Raw genomic sequence first — 25626 nt, 5'->3', positions numbered from 1 at the left:
TATGAGGGGGTTATAGCTTAGAAAGGTTCATCTCTTAAAAGGAAAGTATGGGTGTACTGTGTTGGTTTTTTGGGTGGCAAGTGGCCTGGAGCAGGACAGTTTAACCATTATATACAAGCATCATACATGTAAGGAATCATAAAGAAATTACTTTTACTGATAAATTGAAACAAATTATCTATACAGGAGATTCTATACCATGCTTGTATATTTTTCTATTCTTAACTACTGCAAAGGCTCAAGTGCAAGACTACTATAAACAGGAACATTTGGTAGGGCATTGAAAATGGCATCTTCATATTTTGGTAGGAGCCAAATTTTATCCGATATCCTCATATTATGCTAACAACCAAAATTTAGTCATTAGCATCATTGTAGGACCCTAATTATAGACTTAAGAATAAACATGTCGCAGATCCCAAAATTATATGGGCACTTAAGCTCCAAAAAAGTCACCACATCACAATGGATATGACTAGACTAACTCTGGAGATGTTGAATTTTAAGGTATTTGTGCTCTCCTAGTAACTATTTAGTTTAATTTGCCCCTAATGTTGCAAATCCTGCAGTCAAAGGTAGCTCAGTAGATTGTAGACAATGTTAATATAAATCTATTTGTATCATATGGCTACTCAAGGTATTCCTTCAGGAAAAGTGGTTCAATAATGTGCTCATTTTTATTTTTAGTTTACATCCTACAGTATTATAAAAGACATAGGCATGGCATTTTCTATTAGCTGCCAATCACTTACATTAACTGGAGCCTTTCACACAACTGTGGATAGCCTTCACCTCAGTAAGGAACCTTAGGGGAAACCCTACTGCTGGAATACTACCACACAAAATGACCAAGGAATAAAATAGTGCTGAATACTTATTAATATTGTTAAATAGGAAACAAAACTCAATGAATTTTTGACCCAAAATAATGACTAGGAATGAAGGGTAAAAGCACAAAACTTATCTCTTTCTGGTTATTTGTGCCAACACGGTATTGAAATCTTACATTTCAGAAAGCTTATATTATTGAAAATAATTAGGAGCACTGCATGTCTGCATTTTCTGGAGTATATTTATCAAAGGCGAAGCCGTATTATTCATGAGAAAGATGCCCATGTTCACTGCTATTGTTCAAATAACAGTTGGACATTTCATAATTCATCAGCCCACTTGGTTGTACGTCATCTTATCTGATGAAACATTCATAATGGAAAATAATGCCAAAAAATTAAAATAGTTTCAGATTTAATCAGTTTAATGCTAAAGCTAATATCTACCTCTACCTCTACCCCCTCCATACCCTCCCCCACCTCTTCCCCCTCCGTAGCCACCCCCACCCCCTCCGTAACCTCCACCCCCGCCGCCTCCATAACCTCCACCTCCATAGCCACCACCACCACCTCCATAGCCGCCGCCACCACCTCCATAGCCACCGCCACCACCTCCATAACCACCGCCACCACCTCCATAACCACCGCCACCACCCCTATTCCCGCCTCCACCTTGGTTCCACCCTCCCTGGACTCCACCACCAGAAAATCCTCCACGACCTCCTCCTCCTCCTCGATGACCACCACCGCCTCTACCTCCACCTCCACCGCCGCCACCTGAAAAGAGACATATGGTGAGAACACGAATGTAGATCATTACACATCAATGAAATACATTCCTATCTCTTGGTAAGGAAGACCATGAAGTGAAATAGGACTTTGAATAATAAATATTTTCTAAGGATAGTCACTGAATAACTACAAAATCAAATGGTTATGGCTTGTTAATCACACAAACCATTAGCAATACAAGGTTCAGTTAAACAAGCAAGACTGTCAACTTGTTACTTTTGGCAATACCAACAATGTCTATTACCATTCTCTGAACATATTAAGTAAACAATCTTCAAGTTAGTATTTTTCATGTGAAAAAATATATTAATAGTTGTTGCCTTGAATTTCACTGACTGGAAACCCACAGCCCTCCAGTAGCTGGCAATGGTCCTTGGGTCCTATCATAGACCTGTCTGTTTTATATTAGTCTGAGACAGTTTCTATGTCACTGGCCTAGAGTGCATACATACAAAAGGTCTGAGGCATACACCCATCCTTCAGCCATTTGTTGTCCCTTCCATCTTAGCACCTTCTGGATGAAGGGTCATACCTATCCCCCAATCAATGCTCAAGTCAGGAGCAAAGCAGCAAGAAACGGTACCTCCACAGCAAGGTCCACAGTCAAAGCTGGTTTAAACCCATGGTTACATTACATGGCAATCCTAATCCCTCTGTTCATTTCTATCTCCTTGTTAGAGGTAGAAGGCCCTTTAGTATGTATGTACTGCCAGTTCATCCCAGAGCACCTTGTATGGAAAGGGTCGTTACCCAAGTCTATATATTCTTTTCAAATTATCACTCGTGCACATTTTTGCAGGTATTAAAGCTGATATTTTACTACAGTACTGAAATTTCTAAGAATCTTTAAATAATTTCCACACTACATCAGTATTCTGTGATGATCCCAAATTACTAAATTCCAATTCTGCATTTGGTAGTGCTGCATTATTGTGAATCCTGAATTACTGAGGGCTGATTGTACATGAAAAGGGTTTCATTCTGCTGATCACAAGCAAATAGTAACAGCACAAAATGAAAATAAGTAAAAACAAATAATAATGGAAGCAGCATACGATGAAGGAATGTTGGATAATAAAAGAAAACTAATATCATAAAATAAATCTATAAGTGTCCATTACTTTGTGTTACATGTCAAGCTAACAGCACAAAAAAAAAAAAAAAAAAAAAAATCCAAAACATTACATTCATTCACATAAATACATTCCTCAAATCCTTATCAAACTGTTCCACTTTAACGGAAAAATGAATAATTATAAACCACCAAAATGCACTGCATCATTCCCATGTTAAAACAGCAGTCAAGCCATGTCAGTTACTTTGAAAGGTCAATAAATTCTAATTACAATTCTCAGCTTTCTGGTTCCCTCTGGTAGTAACAATACCAACATTGGCATGTGTGTGTGTGTGAGAGAGAGTATGTGGGGGAGGGGGGACTGAGAGAGAGATAGAAACTGAGTGGGAGGGGGGGAAGAAAGGAAAGGGTTGTTAATAAGGAGAGTGTGTGAGGAGGGGAAAGTAAGTGAGAAAGAAACTTTGCTAGTGCCAACTCCAAAAAGCATCAGAGGATGAGAACCCAAGGTAGTAATTTTATAACTGTAGACTGGGTTCTACATATCCTCAATTCTTTATTTATATCAATGCCAGCTTACATTATTGTATATTTTTCACTAATATATACCTTGTGTGTAATACAACTGGTCAAACAGGTTTGCTGTGCCTTCCAAGTTCCTAGATATTTAGAACCCATTAAAGTTACAGTAAACACTGGGCAATACTTCCCAACAAAAACAGTAAAACAAAGCAAATTCACAAATCACTGAAAGCACTAATACCAGTCAGGCTATTTATGCAAAAACAATATCCACTAAAGCAAACCATGGGACACATACTATGGGCAGCATGCTATTACCTTGAGCACCACCACCTCCATAGCCACCTTCATGCCCACTACCTTGCCCACCACCATAGCTACCACCACTTCCATAGCCTCCACCTTGTCCGCCATAGCCACCACCTTGTCCGCCTTGGCCTCCGCCATAGCCACCACCTTGTCCGCCTTGGCCTCCACCATAACCACCTTGCCCTCCTCCACGTCCTCCTCCTCCTCCTCCTCCACGTCCTCCACCTCCTCCTCCACCACCACCACCAAATCCACCTTGACCTCCTGTTTGTGCATCAAAATCAGAATTCAGTTAACGGTTTCCATTTCCATTCTTTGAACCAATATCAAAACAAGTGATTTTGAGCTTTCAAAAATTGTGAAGAACTGGCAATACTTTGCACCTTAACACAATAGCAAAAGCCAATACAATGCCCTTAAGATTATCTTAGCAATTACCAAGTACCTGTGCATGGCTAATCATTTATACAATTAATTAAAAAGTATCCAAATAACTTTAAAAGTTACACATGATACAACATATTTAAATATTAAAACTTTACGGTGTTACTACTTACCTCCTTTATTTTGCTGCCAAGATGGCATTTCTGGTGGAGGAATCTGATGCTCATAGGCTCGACCACCACGGTCAGGCACTCTTGCAATAATAACCTGTAAATAACTTCCATATGGTATCCATTCTTCAAGGCAAGACAGGTTATCATTACTATTATCAATGAAAAGATTTTTTTTTCTTCAGGATTTGCACCCCCCTACCTTAGCAATTCTTCATGCCACCCCATTTTCTACATCAAGAATCGCTATTTTAAAGTGATTATATAAATAATAGTGCACACTACAATTGTGTCAATTTGTACTATGAACTCTCTTAGCGAAATTTCCGAATACTTATAGTTTTTCTTGTCTACATATGACAAATAGAAGATTAAAATACAAACCCTATTCAAGGGGGTCTTTGTATTCTTCCTGACAGTGGCATTGCTGGTCTTCTCAAGCACTGCAAGGTCTTCCCTGGCAGCCAGAAGGTCACCTAAAACAATTGCAGGTTCTTCTGTCATGGCCTCTCGCTTCTTTCGGAAAGTTTCATACAATTCATCTTTCTTTGCTTTGGCTCTGTCTGACCACTGTAAAATCAAATAAGCCATTGTCAAAAATATTAAGTAATACCGAATGATTCCCAAAAATTTTCACAGCTGTGAAATCCTTTACATGATTTCTTATACAATTGACTCTCTTATTATTATCACAAAGCAGCCAAAGCCTTCATGAATAATGAAAAATGAAAAATAATGCAGCAGCATGGGCTTATCAGAAAGGCAATAACTTATGGTTGTTACAGAGTGCCAGTCTGTTGCGTAAATGGAGAGGAGGGTGACTGACACCAAGTGGCTGAGAGGTGTGGGCTATCCTTGCACCACACACGCGCTTCTAACCAGCAAATAGTTGTATTGTGTATAGATGAGGTCATATGACAGTCCTTACAACTGTGTTTACCAGAATCCAGCTCGTGGCCTACTAACCAGCAGAATGACAAATAAAGGCCATTTCACTGTGTAGATTTATGCTAATCAATTTAATGTAAAGATGGATCTTATTCTCTTTCAGCCACAGTGACTTTCCTACCTCCCTTATAAGGAGAAGAAGCCCTTGGTATATAAATACAGACATACATTGGTGAGGCTAAATAATGATGTATGTCAAATAATAAAATGACAAGTAAAAGAGAGTTGACTGTATGCTGGCATGAGTAATTATTTATCTGTAACTCTTAAAATGAGTGAACACGAGTTTAACCTATCCAAGCATGGTTTCCAGCAATCAGCAAAACAAACACAAATGTACTGAGTAATAACAGGATGTACCAAAATCACCCCTATTGAATACTTGCACACACAAACAAAAATCCTCCCTATAGAACACCACATGAAAATGACAAACATAAATTTACACCAGAAACCTGAATGCTTCACACACTGCACATGACATTCATAAGCAATGCCAAAAGAATGCAAGAAAAAATACACAAACGTCTATGATAACCTACCACCTGTAACACATAAAACATCACACTCAAATCACTAAACAAGCCCTTCAAGACAAATCACCAAGCTAGGTGTTCCAATTACAATGCCCAGACATAAGCCCCACAGAAAGGAAAGGAAAGGAAATGAAAGGAAAGGAGAGAGAGATAGAAAAAAAAAAATAATAATAATAATAATAATAATAATAATAAATAAATAAAATAATAATAAAGCCACACCTGATGAGAACCACACTGGCATACCTATAATCAGGACACCATCCAACATCAAAACAGTACCAGCAAATTATGGGCCTGGCCACAGATTCAATCCCCACACAGAGGACACAGACCATCTTATACATCCTTAAACAAAAACACAATATATATTCCCTGAGTGACTTATGGTCTTGCCTGGAGGTTGTTGCTGGTTACCTGAAGGTTGCAGGTCTTCTGCAAGAGAGACCAGGGACAATGGACTGGCTTATCCAAGTAACTCTAGGTCAAACCATGTATTTTTCACCTCTGTGTTGGGTAGGATAATATCTGAGAAACAGGGTACACTTAAGTTTTGTTTTTAAGTTAATCAAACAATTCTTGAGAAATGACAGTTTAAACACTTTCACATTTTTGGTGATCTTGATAGTGGCTCCATTACTTCCAAAATTCAACTGAGTCATATGAGGCCATGCCAACCATGCAAGTATTCTGTCAACTGATCTTACTGTTTTGGGACCAATGACAGGTGCCTGTTTGTGGTGGTCCTGTATGATGAACAGCAGAGCTACCCAGTACCTATCAACCTCCTCCCCTATATCCAGGAGTGTCAGCCCTGAAGGGCTGACACTTGATCTCTGGTCAGGGCTTATCTCTATCAACTTCATAACTGTATTTCTTACATCTTTCCACACATGAAGATCTGACAACTAGCAACTACTCCCCTCTTTCTAATACTTTCACTTGATGACAAAGTCCAACAAGAAAATAGTCAAAAGTTTCTTCCCAGGGAGATGTGATGGAGACCCCAAGAACCACTGCCAACTAGAGTTACTGGTTTCCCACTCATTGAAACTCAAAACAACAATTATCATTATTATTATCTGGGGGTGAATGTGGTGGGGAGATAAGTTAGTTGTTGTTAGCTGATGACACTGCTTGTAGCAGGACAGAGGGATTGAGGAAGTTAGTGAAAGAGTTTGGGAGGGTGTGTGAAAGAAGGAAGTTGAAGATAAATACAGGTAAAAGTAAGGTGATGAGGTGTACAGGGGGAGAAAGTGTCTTTCTTGATTTCCTTTCTGTGTCCTCTTGTATCTCTACTATCCCATTTTATTAGATCCTCTCTATCAATAATTTCTATGCCTTTCATGATTCTATAAATAGTTATCAAGTCTTCTCTCTCTCTTCTTTGCTCTAATGTTTGTAGCTCAAGTTTTGCCAGTCTCTCCTCATATGATAGTTCTGAGAGCGTTGGTGCCAATTTCGTAATTGCTCTTTGTATTCTTTCAAGTTTTGTTATACATTTTTTTGTACTTGGTGACATCATCATCATTGCATACTCCAATCTTGGTCTTATCAAAGTGACCAGTATTTTCTTCACCATTTCTTCATCCACATATGTAAATGCCACTTTGATTGTTCTTATTAAATTACAAGTTTCTTCAAAAATTTTGTTTATATGTTTCTCAGGGGACAAATTATTCATAATAATGACTCCCAGGTCCTCATTTTCTACTTTTTTAATTTCTTCCTCTCCCAATTTATATGATCCCACTATTCTTTTTTTTACTTCTTCCAAATTCCATTATGCTATACTTCTTAATATTGAATTCCATCTCCCACTTACTATTCCATTCCCATGCTTTACTGAGATCACTCTGCAGTGACTCACAATCTTCTACAGTGTTCACTTTTTTCAACAATTTTGCATCATCCGCAAAGAAGCTCATATAACTTTCAATTCCTTTATCCATATCATTAATATATATAGCAAACATTATTGGGGCCAAAACGGTTCCTTGTGAAACTCCACTAATCACTTCATCCCAATTAGAATGTTTGTCTCTTATCACCACTCTCACTTTTCTTTCATGTAAGAAGTCTTCCATCCACTTCAGCAGCTTGCCCTGTATTCCTCCTGCAGTTTCTAATTTCCTTAGCAATTTCTTATGTGACATCTTATCAAAAGCTTTTTTCAGGTCTAGAAATGCACAATCAGCCCATCTCTTTCTTGTATTATATCTATCAGCCTTGAATAGAACCACATCAAGTTTGTGACGCATGATCGTTCTTGTCTAAATCCAAATTGCCTTGGATTTAGTATGTTTTTTTTTTTTTCAAATGCCTTACCCATCTAATTTTGATAATTCTTTCACAAATTTTAGCTACTGTACTTGTAAAATAGACTGGTCTATAGTTAGTAGGGTCTCCTTGTTTCCCCCTTTATATATATCCAATCTTCTCAAACTTTTCCGTCTTTCAATGAACCGCTTATTAGACTATGTATTTTGTCTGTTAGTTCATTCCGGCATTCTCTCAAGATCCAGTTTTTCATTTCATCTGGTCCATGCAATTTTCTGACATTGAGATTACTAAGTGATTCGTTATTTCTTTCCATGTTACTTCTATCTCTTTCATAGGGGGGACTTTCTCCTTCCACTCGACATCTCTAAGTTGTATATTCTCCCTCGTAAACACTGATTTAAAATGCTTGTTCTTAATTTCTGCCATTTCTATTTCCTCTGTGTATCACAACTCCTCCTTGTCGTAGTTTCACTAATTCTTGTTTGTTTTTCAGTTTGTTGTTTACATATCTATAAAATACTTTTGGCTGATCTTTACATTTTTCTATGACATCCTTTTCATATTTTCTCTTTTCTTCTCTGCGCACTTGTACACATTGATTTCTATAACTAGTATATATTTTCCATTTTCAGGTCTTTTGTCTTTCTTCCATTTTAGCCAAGCTTTATCCCTTTAGTCTTTTAACTCCCTACATCTTTTGTTGTACCAACAATTTACATATCCTTTTTCTTGTTTTTGTCTTGGAACATACTTTTCCACTCCTTTATAAATTTTTGTCAAAATATTCCATTACTATTCTACTGTTGTTCCCTCCTTGTGTATCCTTTCCCAGTCTGCTTTTTGAAAGAATTCTCTTATTTTATAAAAAAAAAAAAATTCCATACATCAATCTTCCCTTTCTATATTGTTCATTTTTTTTCCATGTATTTTTCCTCATTTAGTTCCAGTTCAACAAATATATGGTCACTTTTACTTATTGGTGTCCTATATTCAATCTTCTCTACTATTTCAGGTTCTGATATGATTATTATGTCCAGTCTCGATGGTTCTTCCTCATTTCTTGTATCCATTGTGTCATTGTATGTTCTATAATCATATCAAGTAGTACATTTCCCCATAGGTCATCTCCACCCTTCACTGTCATCTTTTCCCAGCAGATTTCTTTACAATTAAAGTCACCCATTATAACTATTCTTCTTCCATCTTCCATTATCTTATTTAGTGCTATCCTTGTGTCTTCTGACATATTTTTGTGTTCTTCCTCTTCCCACGAAGCCGTTTTAGGAGGCACATAATTTACTACAAACTTCCTGCTCTTCCCATCCTTGTCCTCCACTTCCATCATAATCATCTCTACTGTTTCCATATGTGACATTCCTCACATTTATATTTTTCTTAGTCAGGAACATAACTCCACCCCCTTGTTTTACCTCTCTGTTTCTAATCCAATAATTATATGCACCATGTCCTATACTGTTGGGTGGTAGTGGACCTTTCAGTTTTGTCTCTACAATTCCCATTATGTCTGGTTCTTTTTCCTTCAGGTAATCATTCAGTTCGTTCAAGCCTGTTATCAAGCCATCTATATTTGTGTAAGACACTTTTAATTTTCTGCTACTTCCATTGTATTTTCAGTTTCCCTTCTGTTTTTTCTCTGCTATGAACCATTTCCTCACTTTCATATTCACTACTCTCCAATGGAATTTCTCTTTTTCTCCGTTCTTTCTTTTTTTTTCCCTTAGCTTCTAGTCTTTTTGTTTCTTCCTCCTGTCTTTCCTATTTATTCATTTCTCTTTTTATCCATACCTGTTTATATTAATCACTCTCTGCTAGTTTCCCTGTTTTTGCTAAGATATTCTCTGCTGTTGTTTGTGACCTGAATTTAACCTTAATTGGTCTGATCTTATCTGTATTGTATTTCCCTAGCCTATATATTTCTTCTATTTGTTTCCCTGTTTCTGGTTCATCTTCTTCAACTACTTTTAATATCTAATTTACTTTTTCCTTTTCTTCCTTTATTCTTGTAGTCCTATTTAGATTATATCTCTCTTCCATCCCTAATATAATTATACATTTCTTTTTATCCGCTAAGTCTCTTACTATATTCTCCGTCTCCCTCATCACTTTAATAACTGTGTCCTTAGTTTGTTTTTTCATCTGCTGTTCCATTATAACTCTAAATTCCATTTCCTTGTTCTCTTGTATTTTTTTTTCCAACCACTTACCTCTTCTGCTATGGACTCTTTATTCTCTTTATTATTCCTCTTCAATTCCTCATTCTCATCCTTTACCGTATTTTCCGGCTTAAAATGCGCATCGGGTTATAATGTGCACCCATGCACTTCGTTATCTTAGTACACAGATAGCGCGCACCGACGTATAACGCGCATGCCAGGAAAAGTCACTGGTGGCTAAAGCTCGTGAACTGCATGTATGCGACTCCTTCTTGCGTTGGTCCATTGTTTTGTGGGAAATTTGAGCCATGAAAAGTTTATTGAATACAAAATGTACATGAAAAATTTCGGATTTTTACAGAAATTTTTTAATTTACTATCCTGAGGGAATAATTCATCTTACAAGTTTTTATCACCGTGTACAAGTTTTTATCGCCATGCAGCAACAAACTATGTTTCGGTTCATAAGTGTCTTTACTGAAGTGACGTTTAGTTTAACAAACTCTCGCAAGAGGGTGTTTAGTGTAGGCTAGATTGGCAATAGAACTGTCAATCTTGGCCCTGATCTAGCATATTCCGGGTGAGCTAAAACGGCCAACGTTCATGATGTTGGTACCAGTGCTGTTTTACGGATCCCAAATATTTGCATAGACAATGATAATTAATGTTAGTAAAACTAACTCAATGAAATAACGGCAATTAATTACTTAGTATCATGTGAACAAGGTTACATGGAGAAGTATTTTTCATTGGCTAGAGCCACCGCTGGGAAATCTGTTGATTTGTCACTAAATTAAGTGTCAGTTTAGGCATCAATCAGGACACAACTAAGAAAAAGTCGGAACTACATGTACTGGTATATGACTCATGTTGTGTGTTGGTCCCTTATTACTTTGTAGCTTAAATAGTTTGTAGGAAATGTGATCTAAAAAAAGTTTATTGAAAGTAAAATATACAGAAAAATTTTGGGATTTTTACAGAAAATGTTCATTTTATATCTTGAGGAAATAATTCGTCTTTTACCATTTTTTATTTAATACTGAAACAAACTAGACTGTTTCGTTTTAGCTTTGAACCTGTAATGACAGTGGTGAAATAGGACAGTCTCTCATCGAGGTGACGTCTAGTTAATATAACTCCCAAAAGAGGGTGTTGTAGTCAGGTGTTTGACACGAGTTTATGAATGGCCGCAACGGAATTTGTACCATACCTAAAGTGAAGCAACAAAACCAACATAAAAATTCAAACTAGGATGCTGTGAACATGGGCAAATATCATGAATATTGATCATGTTTCATGGTGTTAAGGCCTACTTAAACATGAAAAATAAGATTCGATAGATCCTACCTATACCAAATATTTATATAGCCCATGCTGGCATATTCTTTCATGTCACCATGGCTGTTCTTCTTGTTCTCACGGAACGTCACGGAGAAGTGTGCCGTCCCGACTTTGTGACGGCCAACATTGTCACGTTGTTGTGAAAAAAAATTACACACACAGCCACAGAATTTTTATCGTAGGCCGTAGATAATGCGCACCACCGGATAACGCGCACCCCCCATTTTTAGGCCCGTCCAACGGAAAAAAGTCGCGCGATATACGCCGGAAAATACGGTACTTCTCTTAACTGTCTTTTTAATTCTACTATTTCTTTAGTTAGGTTTTGATTTTCCTTCTTTAGTTCTTCCAGTTTATCAACTCTTTGAGTAATCAACTTTATTTGGTTAAACTTAGCCTCCCAATTTTCTTTCATTTCTTTTAGTTTCTCCTCTAGATTTACTAGTCGGGGGAGGTTATCATTTCCTCCCTCATTAAATCCATGGAAATAGTTATCTTCACCTTCCATTGTGCTGCTCTTATCTATATTTCTAATTTTTACATTTTTACTAATCACATCGACTTCACCACTATCGTCAGGCCGTCTTTTGCTGACATGCCGTCTGACTTCCTGGGCCCTATCTTCCCCTTCCTCATTTCCTTCCATTTTCCTCAGTAATCCCTCCCCTTCTCCTTTTTCTTCACCTTCCCACTACACCACGAGCTTTCCCCTTCCCTATTAATACAACACAGGTACTTCCTTGTTGTGATCCTCGAAATTTGAAGATATCACCGGAGTCCAGACTTTGCTCCCACCCTGACCGACGTGTGTGTGTGTAATTACCTAGTTTTACCTAGTTGTATTATATGGGAAGGGAACTATGCTCTAGTGTGTGTGTGTGTGTCACCAATTAAGTGAAGTGGCCTTGCTGTGGATGTACTGTGTTTTACCACACTGCTTCTGACCCAAGTCAGTGGGTGGGATACAGGGATGACCCATCATCCAGGAGGAGCTAAGATGAGAGGCATGAAAGGGTGGAGGAGAGTAGTGGAATGGGTGGGAGTAGGCATGTGCATTTGACATGGCTACCTCTCTTGTAAGGTGGAAAAAGCTTGTGGTATATAGATGATGTAATAATGCTAAAAAGAAACTTGATCAAAAACAAAACCTTGCTCTATGAATTTACCAAAGTGAGGTAATGAAATTCATAAAACATACCTGAAAAGATTGAACTGTTACATCTAATCTTTTGATCAACATTTGCCGTCTCATCTTGTATTCACTGTACATCTCTTTTTGCATCTGGTCCAACATTATCCACTGCTTCTCTGTTAACACCCCATTAAAGAGGGGCTTTCCAATCAGGGATTGGTGGGCCTTGCCTTTCACATCCAGTACCTGATAAAGAGGAAAATAAGTTGTATGTGAATCATCATTACTTCTTGATACAGAGACATTGATGAGACAAACTTATCTACAGTTAGAATTAAGATACAATGAACTTATCTGGATTTTTTTTTTGCCAATTCCTTGAAACCTATATTTTAAAACTTTGGAAGTTTCTCTCACAAATGATGCACAGAAAATAAGACATGGAATACATACTGGTCTATCCATCCATCTATATATGAAAGGCTTTCTTCCCCTGTCAGGGTAGCAGCCAAATTCAAAAGGCATATACCCATTCCACTCCCATCCACCACCCTTTCCTCCCTCTCATCTTAGTTTCTCATGGATGACAGGTCAACCCTGTATCCTGCCAACTGCCCTGGGTCAGAAGCAATGCAGCAAGACATAGCACATCCTCCTCAAGGTCACTTCGCTTAATCAGCAACCCTCCCTCTCTGTCTCCTCGTACAGAAAAATAGAAGATGGGGAGAAATCCCTTCAGGCTATGTCAACATATAATTCACATATAACTACTCCCTCATCCCTCCATCCCCCTCCCTTCCTTGCATCAGAGTATCATTTATACAACACCATTCTCCACTCACCCCTATCTCCTGACTTCCCCCTTTTGGTATATCAAATAATAGCAAATTAAGAGAGACAAAAGGGGGGTTTACTATAGTTGTAGCAATTCAAGGAAAATTCCATCATCAAGACAGTAACAAAATTAACAAGCATGCCTCATTTCATTATAACTCCATACATACTCTTCAAACATTTCCATTTCCTCCTCAATTCTCCCTTGAATTTGTCTCCTGAGAATATGTATACTGTCTTGATATACATTCAAAATATTACTATGCAAAATTAAATTTTAAATTTACCTTCTGTTCAACTTTGGTGAAGAGCTGCTTTGGGGTGATGTTGGCTGGGGGTTTTGGGAAACCCAAGCCAATGAGCAAGGCTTTCAGTGCTTTTGCCTGGGGGCTTTCTCGCTGAAACAACAGAAGATATCCTTTAAATGTATTTATATAACAATCACTAAAGTACAAAAATTTCAACATCACCATGAACAAAATTTAACTAAAGAGTAGTCAAACTGCCTAATTTCTAAGGCTAGTAATCACATTATCTAAATGTAAGCAACAGTTTTTTCAAGTTAGCTCACCATTTCTACTTTCAAACCATCATCCTTTTTCGTATGAGAGATTATTCTCGCTGCTTGCATTTCCCCAAGAAGAAAGGAAAGTAGCAATAACCTGTTTTCCCTTGATGCTAATCTCTGTGATGTCGGTCCTTCTGTGAGGCCTTTGTGAGGACATCCTGATGATAAAATAAAATTCCAATGAGCCCTTGAACCCATGTCCCCTTCAAAGATTTTGCTCTGGTACTAGTAAATTTTATTCAGTTTAAGGGACTCTCTGCAAGCTAGAAGAAAGAGGGCAGGAGGGGGAGAGAGTGAGTTGGATTTTGTTAACAAGAGCTGACACTTCTATCCTTGGGGACAATATCATACTGAAGAAGTGGAGTCATAGAGATATTAAAGGGGAGATTACACGTAGGATAGTTGAAGCTAAACATCATTGCAATTCTCCTTTGAGTGGCAGTCACCAATCATAAAAATGCTGGGTAACTGGTCTGCTGTGTGTCTACAGTAATACAATACCTCACATGGAGTTGGGAAGGAGGGAAAGAGAGAGGGTTAAGTTTAGAGAGAACAGTAGAATGGAGGGATAATATGCATGTGTATTGCCATTATTCTACCCAATGACAAATAATAACCTTTTGTGAAATTCATGAGTTCAAATAATTGGTAAAATAATTCTTGCAAGTACTAAACACAAATCCAGAGTATTAGAATCATGAAATCATGGGCATGTCTACTTATTGGGTAGCCATTAAGTTTAGAAACTTCAAGCCTAACTAAATTCATCATGCTAACTCTGAAACAATAGAGAAATGTGAAAAGGAACATTGCAGCCTTACCTAACTCCTTTAGGAATGCTGAAACCTCCATTAAAAAGGAGGAATGGTCATCGCCTGATGTGATAGCATTCACTTGCTCCTCTAAATCACAAAGAACTCTAAGTTCTCCTGTGACCCATGCCACCAATTGTGTATATGCCACATTTTTGGGTCCTCCCTCATTGCCGTCAACTGCTGCTGCTAGAGAATCTTCATCTGTAATTGCTCCCGAGTACCTGTGATGGAAAGCTTGTTATCATACTTCAATCTCTTATCTAAGCATACTAACTTAGCATAAGTGTCTCATTTTCTGTTGTTACAGCAAAAATAGTTCTTATCTGAGTGTGAATGTGTTGTGGTGCAGGTAAAAGGTTGTAGATGAGTAAGTAGTGTGGTGCTGGATTCCCCTCCCAATTCAATTGGTTGTGCTTCAGTGTTACATGGAGTTACATGGGCAAATGAACAGCAACAAACCTATTAGTCCTTACATGGCTGTTTCATTTCCTAAAAATGTGCTATTACTTTCAGGTTGTCTTCCATGGAGAGGAATATTGTTTCTGAATGCTATCTACATATATACCAAGAGGTTCTTCACCCTTCCAAGGGAGGTAGCCAAATCAAACACATGTACTCACTCCCACCCATTCCACCATCTCCTCTTCCCTCTCATCTTAGCTCCTCCTGGATGATGGGTCATCCCTGTATTCCACCCACTAACCTGGGTAAGAAGCAATGTAGCAAGACACATTTCATCCACAGCAAGGCTGTTTCACTTAATTGACAACCCACCCCCCTCCATCATTTCATGCAGAACAAGAGAATATGGGGAGAAATTCCTTCAGGCTGCATCAAAATATTATTCACACATAAGCACCCCCCTAACCCCCGCCCCCACTTCCTTGCATCACAGTATCATCTATACACAACCACTCTCCACTCATCCCTATCTCCTGCTTTCTCCCTTCCTTGCTTAACAGACAACAGACATTCCCCTCTTTCTCAACATCCTCTTCACCCCATCCATCCATCTCATCCTTGGTTGTCCCCTCAAGTTCACTCCCTCCATCTCTAGAAGGCAGAGGTGGAGGGAGTGAATTTGAACTCTGAATGCAATGTTCTATTTAGGTGGTTTTGGTGTATCCTGTTACTATTCCCAGTGCAGTGTTTTGAGTAGTTCACTGGGTGTCTATCTTTGTTTTCTTGATTGTTGGGATCCATGCTGTGCATGTATTGAGGGTAGTTCTTAAGAACTGTTTATAGACTGTGATTAGGGTGTAGCATGACACAGTAGTCCCACAACAGGGCTTTACAGCTGAAGCTGGTTTACCCCTACCACTTTATTACATGGCAACTCTCTCTCCTTGTTTGCTCATGATTTTATTAGAGAGGACAAAGAGAAATCCCTTTTGGTTAACAGATATTCCCCTTTTACCCAAGGCCCCCTTCACCCCATCCATCTATCCTACTTGTGGTCTACCCCTTCAGCATACTCCATTCACATTTACCTTTCACTCTTTTTGCTATTCTTTCTTTAATCATTCTTTCCACATGCCCAAACCATCCCAGTATTCTTAGATCAATCCTATCTGCAAGCTCCCTTTCCACCCCTTTCCTTTCCTCCTCCTTTCTCTCTATACATCCTTGAAATTCCCACTATACTTCTCAAAAACAAAACAGAAAAAGAAAGTGAAGAGTTCTGTAAACATAATACAAAAATATCAGTATACTATCTACAGAGCAAGGGCTTTTTCCCACCTTATAAGAAAGGTAGCCAAGTCAAAAGGCACTTATCCACTCCCACCCATTCCGCTCCTACCCACCACTCTTTCCTCTTGTTAGGAATATATCCTGACAAAGGCATTTTTTAGAGTAGAAAAGCTACTATTACCAACAAATATAGGCATCCGTGGCTATGATCTCAGCTAATTTAGTGAAGTGATGGCTATAGAATTAGGATTAAGATTGAGGTACATCAATTAAGCATATCAAGCTGTATGGAATCAGTACTCTAGAATGCTTAGTGCATAAAAGCAAGTTAAATGACACTGAAGATGTTTCTAAAACCTGTTTCGGGGAATAAGCCTCTTGCTATAATGAATTATTTAAGTTTACTTTTCCATTTAGATAGAGTGGCCTCTCATTTTTTTCTTATTACATGAAAACATTATATAAAATCTTATGTATCATAACAACTCAATGCCATAAGACCAAGTATGGTTGACTATCCTCTTCAGGAATGTTAAGTTACCAAAGTATTGTTTTCATTATAAATATTTTAATTTTACCACCTGATGACTTCTCCATCTTGAGTATTGGTTCTGGTGTATTATACATATCTAATTCCCATATATGAAGATAATCTATGATACACATCTTGCAACAGATTCACCATTGTTAAGGTGAAGTTATGTCTCCCACAGACCTTTGGTAATGAGAAGTCAAAGGTCACTAGGCATTCTGTGCATGGTTGAACCCCTTTTTAGGCAGTTCAAAACATGATCTGAAGCTGATCAGAAGTGTTAGTGATTCGTGACTGGGGGGGTGATATAAGATTTACCCCAACCACAGACCTCACATAAACCTATTGTGAGAAATGTAAATATAATGAAGCGTATGCTAATCCACAGTGAGGGGATGTATTCTACAAGAAAACCGATCTCCCCTCAACACATACTTTACATTCTCCCTTCCATTTCCATGCCTATTCCCCCCGGCCATGCCTTAAATCGACACATGGATAACCATAGTTCACCAGAACAGAGGAAGAAAATCACCAAGTGGCCCTAAGGCCATAGTAAGCTATAATTTTGTACATGCATACATATACCAAAGGCTTTTTCCCCCTACACGGGGAGTAGGCAAAAAGAAAAGGGCATAGAAATCACTCCCATCCATTCCATTTCCTATATATTCCACTCCCCTCCACCCTCCTCTCTCCCTCTTATCTTATCACCTCCTGGATGATGGGTCATCCCTGCATCCTGTCCACTGCCCTGGGTCAGGAGCAGTGTCACAAAACACAGCACATCCACAGCAAGGCTGCTTCATAAATTCGATGACCCCCCTCTCTGTCCCCTCATGCAGAAAAGGAGAAGACGGGGAGAAATCCCTTCGGGCTGTGTAAAATTTTTCTCATACATACTTCCTCACCCCCCACCCACTCCCCCTCATGCATCACAACATCATCTATACACAACCCCTCTCCATTCACCCCTATCTTCTGTCCTCTCCCATCCTTCCTTCACAGACATTTCTCTCTTTTGTAATGCCCCTTTCACCCCATCCATCCATCTCATCCTAGGACGCCCCCTCATATTCACTCCTTCCACCTCTGCCTTCCATACTTCTTTTACTAATCTTTCTTCACTCATTCTTTCCATGTGTCCAAACTATCCTAATACTTTTTCATCAACCCTATCTCCCAGTTCCCTTTCCACCCCTGTTCTCCTCCTCACCTCCTCATTTCTCACTCTATCCAGCCTAGTAACCCCTATCATACTTCTCAGACATTTCATAGGCCAGTCAATAGAGGAGTAAAAAAAGGCGAATAAGGAAAAAAATCAGGGAAAGCTGCAATAAGCTTTAATGTGTTTATAATACCTTACTTAATAACATATTAATTTTGCACCCCTCTACCCCCCCGGATTTGGCCGCCATCTTGAAATAATGGCGACCAAAAACAGTTTTTTCCAAATATCTCACTAGAAACTAATTTTAACGAAAAATGTATCGAAACAAAATTTATTCTACATAAAATTTTCTACAAAAGTTATTTTATTCAATTTTGTGATATACCTCACTGTTTTTGCGCTAAATGTGCGAAAAGATTGTGTTTATCTTTATTTGATACCTACAGTGCACAAAGATCATATAATAATTTCCTTTGTATGCTATACTGAATAAAATATCTAAGTTCCTAACTTGATTATAGTCTTTCTTTTGTTTCAGAACTATTAAAATAGATAGTTAAAGCTTCAGTGAAACCCCAGGCAGTTGTTGGTGCAAAATGTCTTCATTGGGGAAATGTTTAATATGCGATGGACAGCTTTCTGTGGGTGAGACTAGAGAAGTTAAAGAGAAAGGAATAAAGACACCGATTGATTATAGCATTATGTGGAAAGACGGAAAACATTCTCTGTTAGAAGGACTAAAAAGTGTGAAAGTGCATGAAAAATGTAGAAAAGTGTATACAAAAGAACGGAGAGCTGAAACTTTCCAAGCAAGGCAGAAAACCTCGCAAGTACCGACAACGTCACTGAGAAGTCAAGAATTACAGTTTGATTTTCTTCATGATTGTCTCTTTTGTGGAAAAGATGCATCAAGTGACTTTTTGAAAAAAGAAAGCAAAAAATATTTAGGTGATCGTGAATCTGTGCACTGTATAGAGATGCTGCATGTTAAGGATACTATTTTGAAAGCTGGTGAAATGAGAAAAGATGAATGGGGCAAAGAAGTATGTACTCGTATATGTAACGTAGTGGATTTAGTTGCTGCTGAGGCAAGGTACCATTCAGCCTGCATGAAAAAATTCTACCAAACATCTTCTGGTATGAAACGTGGTCGTCCCAAAAGCTCTACGGTTTCTGAGGCAATGAGTCATGCTTTTAACTACTTGGAGGAAAATCGAGAGGAATGCCAGTTTACTTTCAGTGAGATTTTTTCAGAATATGAGGGTGAGCTACCAACTGATAAAACCATAAAATCTGAATTGATAGAGAGATATGGACATGATATTATTGTTTCTGTGAACAAAAATAGAAAACCAGTGATCTGTTTCCGTGACACAGGAAACAAAATTTTGACTGACGCTTGGTATGAAAATCATAGAAGTCATGACGAGAAGGAAGAACGGCTTCGGATTGTAAAGACTGCCGCCAGAATAATTGCTGAAGATATAAGATCGCAGATGTACGAAGCAGATCAGTATCCACCACCAGAAAATTTCCTAGAAGAATTGGATTCACTTATTCCAGAAACTCTCCAGTGCCTTGTTAAGACAATAGTCTTAAAAAACAAGAAAGGAAATCAAAGAAAATGGAATAGGAAATGTACAGCAATTTCACATGCTATCCTTACAGCAGCTAGACCAAATTCTTTCATATCTCCTCTACAAATAGGACTTGCTGTTCACTTAAGTCAGAAGTATGGCTCTAAGCATCTACTGAATGTGCTCTCTGCGTTGGGATTATGTGCGTCCTATGCTGAGGCAGCACTCTTTCAAGTATCTGCTTTGCAACATCCAGCCAAGGAACCTCCGAATGATTCATTTGCACAGTTTGTATTCGACAATGCAGATGTGAACATCTCTACTATTGATGGATTTAACACATTCCACAGTATGGGAGGAATTCAGTGTGTTACTCCTCAGAATAATATTACTTCAGATCAGCCAATCACTAGATTAACGAAGATCCCTAGTGCATCGTTTGTTGGGCAGTTTGGTCATAATCCTATTAAAACCTTTGAAAGTAAAAGTGTAAAAGGACTCTTGAATATAAAAGTCAGGGATTTGGCAAGTATCAATCCAGTGTCCACTACTGTATCAATAACAACAACAGAGCTTTTATGGCTACTTGGAAAATGGCAAAAAAATACAGTGTGCCCAGGTTGGAATGGTTACATGGAGAAATGTACAGCACACTTCCCATATGATGTGTCCCAGATCTCATATCTTCCCTTTACAAATGCTCCACCTACCAATTATGACACCATATACACAGTACTTAACCAAGCTGTAGAGAAATGCAACGAACTGAAGCAACAAAGTTGCTTTGTTACCTTTGATCAACCTTTGTACATCAAGGCCCGAGACATTGTGGAAATATGTGGTCAAGACTCACACCTAAATAATGTTATTGTACGTCTTGGTGGTTTCCACTTATTGATGTCTTTATATGGGTGCAATTGGTTTCATCATGAATGGTAGTGGAATAAAAGAACTTTTTAGTACTGTTTATGCAAGTACATCTGTTGAAAAAATGTTAACTGGGCATGCTTATGCAAGAGCACTCAGGGCCCATACACTAGCACATGCTGCACTGTCTATGTTAATTTTTAATGAAATCGATCTTTCCCCTGAAGAACAGTCAACAACAGAAGCAGTTTTACGAGAGACTGATTATTCAGACATTGACAGTGAGGTTATACAAAATGTACTGATTAAGTTCAATGATACCTTGGGAGAAGATATTCGAGACTAAACTCGGAAATGGAAAGTATAAAATATTATATGTGAATCTTTCCACAGCTCTAGCGCAAAAATGGTGCAACCTATGGAAAACATGACAGGGACAAATATTATAGGAAATTTTATGTAGATTATTTTTTGTTTCGACTACTTTCCCTGTAAAATGCATTTCAAGCGAGATATTTGGAAAAAAACGTTTTTTTCCGCCATTTTTTCAAAATGGCGGCTAAATCCGGGAAGGTAGAGGGGTGCAAAATTAATACATTATTAAGAACCACATTAGGAAGAAAATAAAGCATATTGCAGCTTTCCTTAATTTTTTTTCCTTATTCAACCCCCTATTGACTGGCCTATCATCTCAAACTCCTTCTCTCTTCCTCTCTCATGTTCCATGTTTCTGCCCCGTACAATGCTGTTGGCACAATCACTCCTTCATATAACCTCCTCTTAGCATCCATTCCCAGATGTCTATTTCTCATTACACTTTTCAATCCACCAAGGCATTTACTCACTTCTCTCAATCTACATTCTACCTCCACCCCCAACTCCTCCCTTTCCTGCCACATTCGCATCCAAATATCTAAAACTATCCACTTCCTCTAGTCTTTCACCCTTAATGCTCACTTCCAGCCTCGTGTCACTCTCTCCCCTTGTACATCTCATCACCTGTTAAAAGCATATAATTGGAATTAAAATTGGTAGATGATGGCAGCAAGTTGGAAGTAACTCTAAAAGGAGAGGCTGGAGGAAGTGGACAGCTCTAAGTATTTGGGGTTACATGTGGCAGGAAATGGAGGTGGAGGTAAATTGTAGACCGAGATTAGCAAGTAAATGCCTTGAGGAATTAAAAAGTGTTATGGGAAACAGGCAACTGGGAATGGATGCAAAGAGGATATTGTATGAAGGGGTGATTGTGCCAATGGCATTGTAGGGGATGGAGATTTGAAATTTAAGAGAGGCAGAGAGGAAAACTTTAAATGTGTTTGAGATGAAATGTCTGAAATGTATGGTAGGGGTTACTAGGTTGGATAGAGTGAGAAACAAGGTGAGGAGGACAGTGGGAGTGGAAAAGGAGACGGCAGCTAGGGCTGACAAAGATTACTGGGATGGTTTAGACACATGGAAACAATGTGTAATGAAAGATATGTAAAAGAGGTCTGGAAGGCAGAGGTGGAGGGAGTGAACTTGAGGGGATGATCGAGGATGAGATGGATAGATAGGGTGAAGGGGGCGTTGAAGAAGAGGGGAATGTCTATTGACCAAGGAGGGGAGGAGGCAGGAGATGAGGAGTGCTTATGTGTGAATGATATTTTAACCACTTCCATATGGTGACGCCTACGTAGGCATCGTGAGGAGCAAGGGGTATGCGATGATGCCGACGTTGGCATCTTGATTATATTTATTGTAGTTGTGCCTACGTAACCTCCATTCTCCCTAAACTGGCTTCATCATATTTTCTATGGCTATCAAAATTCACGGGTGAAAGAGAACGAATGATTGAGCACTGACTTTATTTTTTATAATGCGATTATCATGACGCAACATCACACGTTGGGCAGCTAATGCTGCCAGACGTGTGATGTGCCCCGGAGTGAAGAGGTTAATGCAGCCTGAAGTTATTTTTCCCCATCTTCTCTTTTTCTACATTAGAAGATGAAGGGGGGGGGGCATCTACTAAGGGAAGTGGCCTTGCTGTGGATGTATTGTGTCTTGCTGCATTGGATTTCACCCAGGGCAGTTGGTGGGAGGCAGGGATGACCTGTCACCCATGAGGAGCTGAAATGGGAAGGGTGGATGGGAGTGAAATGGGTGGGAATAGGTATGTCCCTCTCAATTAACTACCTCCCTTATAAGAGGGAAAAAGCTCTTGATATAGACAGAAATAATCAAGAGAAGTTATTAGATATTCAGCACAGACACATGATGTTTTGTGGTAAAATTATGCTTTTCAGGGTTCAATGAGTCCCTGCTGATCATTAGTGATGTGCCAGAACCAAAATTTTTACCGATACCGATATTTTTTTAGCATTTTACTGATACCGATACAGGAATTTAATGGGTTACCGATACCGATACCGATATTTTGCGCATTGCTCACAATGCCTTGTACTTTATTGTGCACTTTTTCATAAAGCTCTGGGATAGTTGTGTTAGAGATGTATTTCCTGCTTGGGATCTTATAGTTTGGTTTTAAGTGATTAAGGAGCCTAGCAAATCCCAGATCTTCTACAATAGATATAGGTTGACAATCTATTGTGATCATTTCAGCAATATATTTGTGTACCTCTTTTGCTGGAGCACTGTTGATGTCCCAAATCTTTTTGTACTGGAGAGTAGCTTCAAGAGTTGGCTGTTGAGATACCTGTTTTGCACTTGAACAGCCTGTTTGACTTTGACTAGAAGTTGAAGTTGAAATTTTTAGCTTTTTGGTAGGTGGAACATTTAAGAATGAGGCAAGTGTTGGGTTTGATTCAGCTGCTTTTTTCTGCTCCAATTCGGCATTTCCAAACTCATCAGGATGTTTATGTTGAAGATGCTTTCTAATATTTGTTGTTGTTTGGGTTTGCCTGTTTATTCCTCCTCTGCTTAATATTGTATTACAGAAATTACAGGATACTTTTGAAGAATCATCTTTGCATACTGTCACTAGATTCCATATAACACTTTGCTTTGACTTAGGCATTATTGCTAATTCTGGCAATTCTAATTGTAATTTAATAAATTTATCACAATATTGACTATCTGAAAAATGCAAGTTCAAATATTAAATATAAATAAATAATTACAATAAATAAATATTAAGAATGAGATCGAAAAGGGTAATAGGATAATAGCCATCAGCTAGCTCTCTTCTCTTCTTACATAAGACGCAAATGATTCCACAACCACATGGCGTGAAAGACACCCTTTACTTTATATATTTATATAATTATTTATTTGTTTCATGAATGAAAGTAATTTAACTTAAATTTTCTCTCAAGGTATCGGTATCGGTATTTATTTTTCAATACCGATACCTTCTATTTTACCGATACCGATAGCTTGAAAATAAACCGATATTTACCGATACCGAAGCTTCGGTACATCACTACTGATCATAGATATGTAGTTTTTTGCTTCTTTGTAAACATTGTAACATCACAGGAGTATCCCAGTATTAACTTGGTGGGACGGTTGCCTAGATTAAATTTATACCATCACCATTTACTTATTAAAAGGGATGGAAAAATCTGTTGGAAGTTAAAATATTCTCCACACATTTTACCTCTAAATGGTTGAAGGATCATTCCTATCTCCCACCCACTGCCCCAGGTCATAAGCAATGCAGCAAGACAGTAATACAAAACCAACAATTCACAGACATGCCATATACTCTTACGTCATCAAACAAACTAAATCAATGGTACTGCTGAAAACACTATATCACAATCACTACAAAAACAATATGCCTTTAATCAGAATCACTATTGGCGTTGTAGTATTCTTCGAGTCCCCACCATTTGACAATACAAGAACATATCTTAGTTTAATCTAAGAGAGCCTCACCTAACCTTACAGCTTCACACAAATACATACCGTGACAGGATGAACATATTGACACCAATGCTCTCATCTTAATTTACCAGAAATCTTATAAAAGCCAGAAAAAACATATATTTTTTTTTAAATTCCAAAACAGTCAATTGAAAAAAACCGGTTGTTCCAATAACACGATGCATTTTCATTTTTCTTTTCTCATTTGAAAAATTATTTTTTCCTATGGAATGGTTGATTTTGATTAGGAGCTATTGGACAATACAATGCAAGTTTCATTATATCATCTGTGGCATTTATGGAATTTTACAAAAAAAAAAAGCAACAGAAGTCTACAAATTGTAGAAAAGTCTTCAAACTATCAGAAATGTGAGATGGAGATGGCTTATGTGGCTTGTGGGTTTTCAAAGCTTTCTGAATTTAAGTATGGCTATCAAAACATTGTTTCTTGTAAAATTACTTCAATTTATTCCTAAATGCTTAGCTATCTGATAAAAAAAAAATCATTGGCATTTTCTATATATTATATTCAATCATGAAAAGATGAAAATTAACTATTAATTTTATTTTCTTCTATATTATATCGTTTCATCATTCTAGTGATTTGTAGTTTTGGTGCATGATGCTTCTATGAACTATTAATGTTGAACCAACTGCAGAAACCTGATCATACAAAATGTTTGACATGTACAACAGCTCGACGTAATGATCTATAACACTTTTCCATACGTTCAACAGCATCTCTACAATGAGAATTGAGACAAAGTTATGCTCTTGACTTAAGACTTAATGTTGTTCCTCCAAACTGCATTTCAACATCTGTTGATATTTGAACCATGGCAAACAAAATAAACTCTAAAGTAGTAATATGACATTTTGATCGCGTGAACTTACTCTAAGTCCTCTATAAAATCAAGGACATCTGCATCCATCCTTTAATCTGAGAGTAGGAATTGCACTTCCCACATCCACAGTATCTTACAGTACACCAACGTACCACCGCCGCGTGTCTGTCACTGCCGGTCCTCGCCTAAGCCAGGGCCGTAGCTGTGACTTTAGCTTGGGTATTTATACATAAAATTGATATTATGATGCTCTGTCAAATAAAAATCATCTTGGAGACAAAGTAATATGACTATGGGGTTGAAAATAGTACTTTAATATCTGCTTTATTCCTCTGCCAACGAAAATACAGTCTTTACTTCCGCGA

The 25626-nt window shown here is 38.1% G+C and overlaps 1 protein-coding gene across 2 annotated transcripts; it reads right to left on the bottom strand.

Annotated features, from left to right (window-relative positions):
• Nucleotides 1–663: 663 nt before the first annotated feature.
• LOC143026390 (protein FAM98A) lies at nt 664–25466 on the bottom strand. Of its 2 annotated transcripts, XM_076186676.1 has the most exons (9): nt 25311–25466; nt 14717–14931; nt 13899–14053; nt 13615–13725; nt 12560–12739; nt 4464–4649; nt 4083–4176; nt 3535–3789; nt 664–1607 (listed from the first exon to the last, which is right to left on the bottom strand). In XM_076186676.1, the coding sequence occupies exons 1-9, from the start codon at nt 25346–25348 to the stop codon at nt 1267–1269; spliced, it is 1575 nt and encodes a 524-aa protein (XP_076042791.1). In that variant the 5' UTR covers nt 25349–25466; the 3' UTR covers nt 664–1266. The 2 variants fall into 2 exon arrangements, with proteins under 2 accessions (XP_076042791.1, XP_076042792.1); XM_076186677.1 differs by lacking the exon at nt 3535–3789.
• Nucleotides 25467–25626: the final 160 nt, after the last annotated feature.

Source organism: Oratosquilla oratoria, chromosome 6 (assembly GCF_046742065.1).
Source record: "Oratosquilla oratoria isolate Oo_2021 chromosome 6, ASM4674206v1, whole genome shotgun sequence".
NCBI lineage: Eukaryota > Metazoa > Arthropoda > Malacostraca > Stomatopoda > Squillidae > Oratosquilla > Oratosquilla oratoria.
This window is presented reverse-complemented; position numbering and strand designations above follow the sequence as displayed.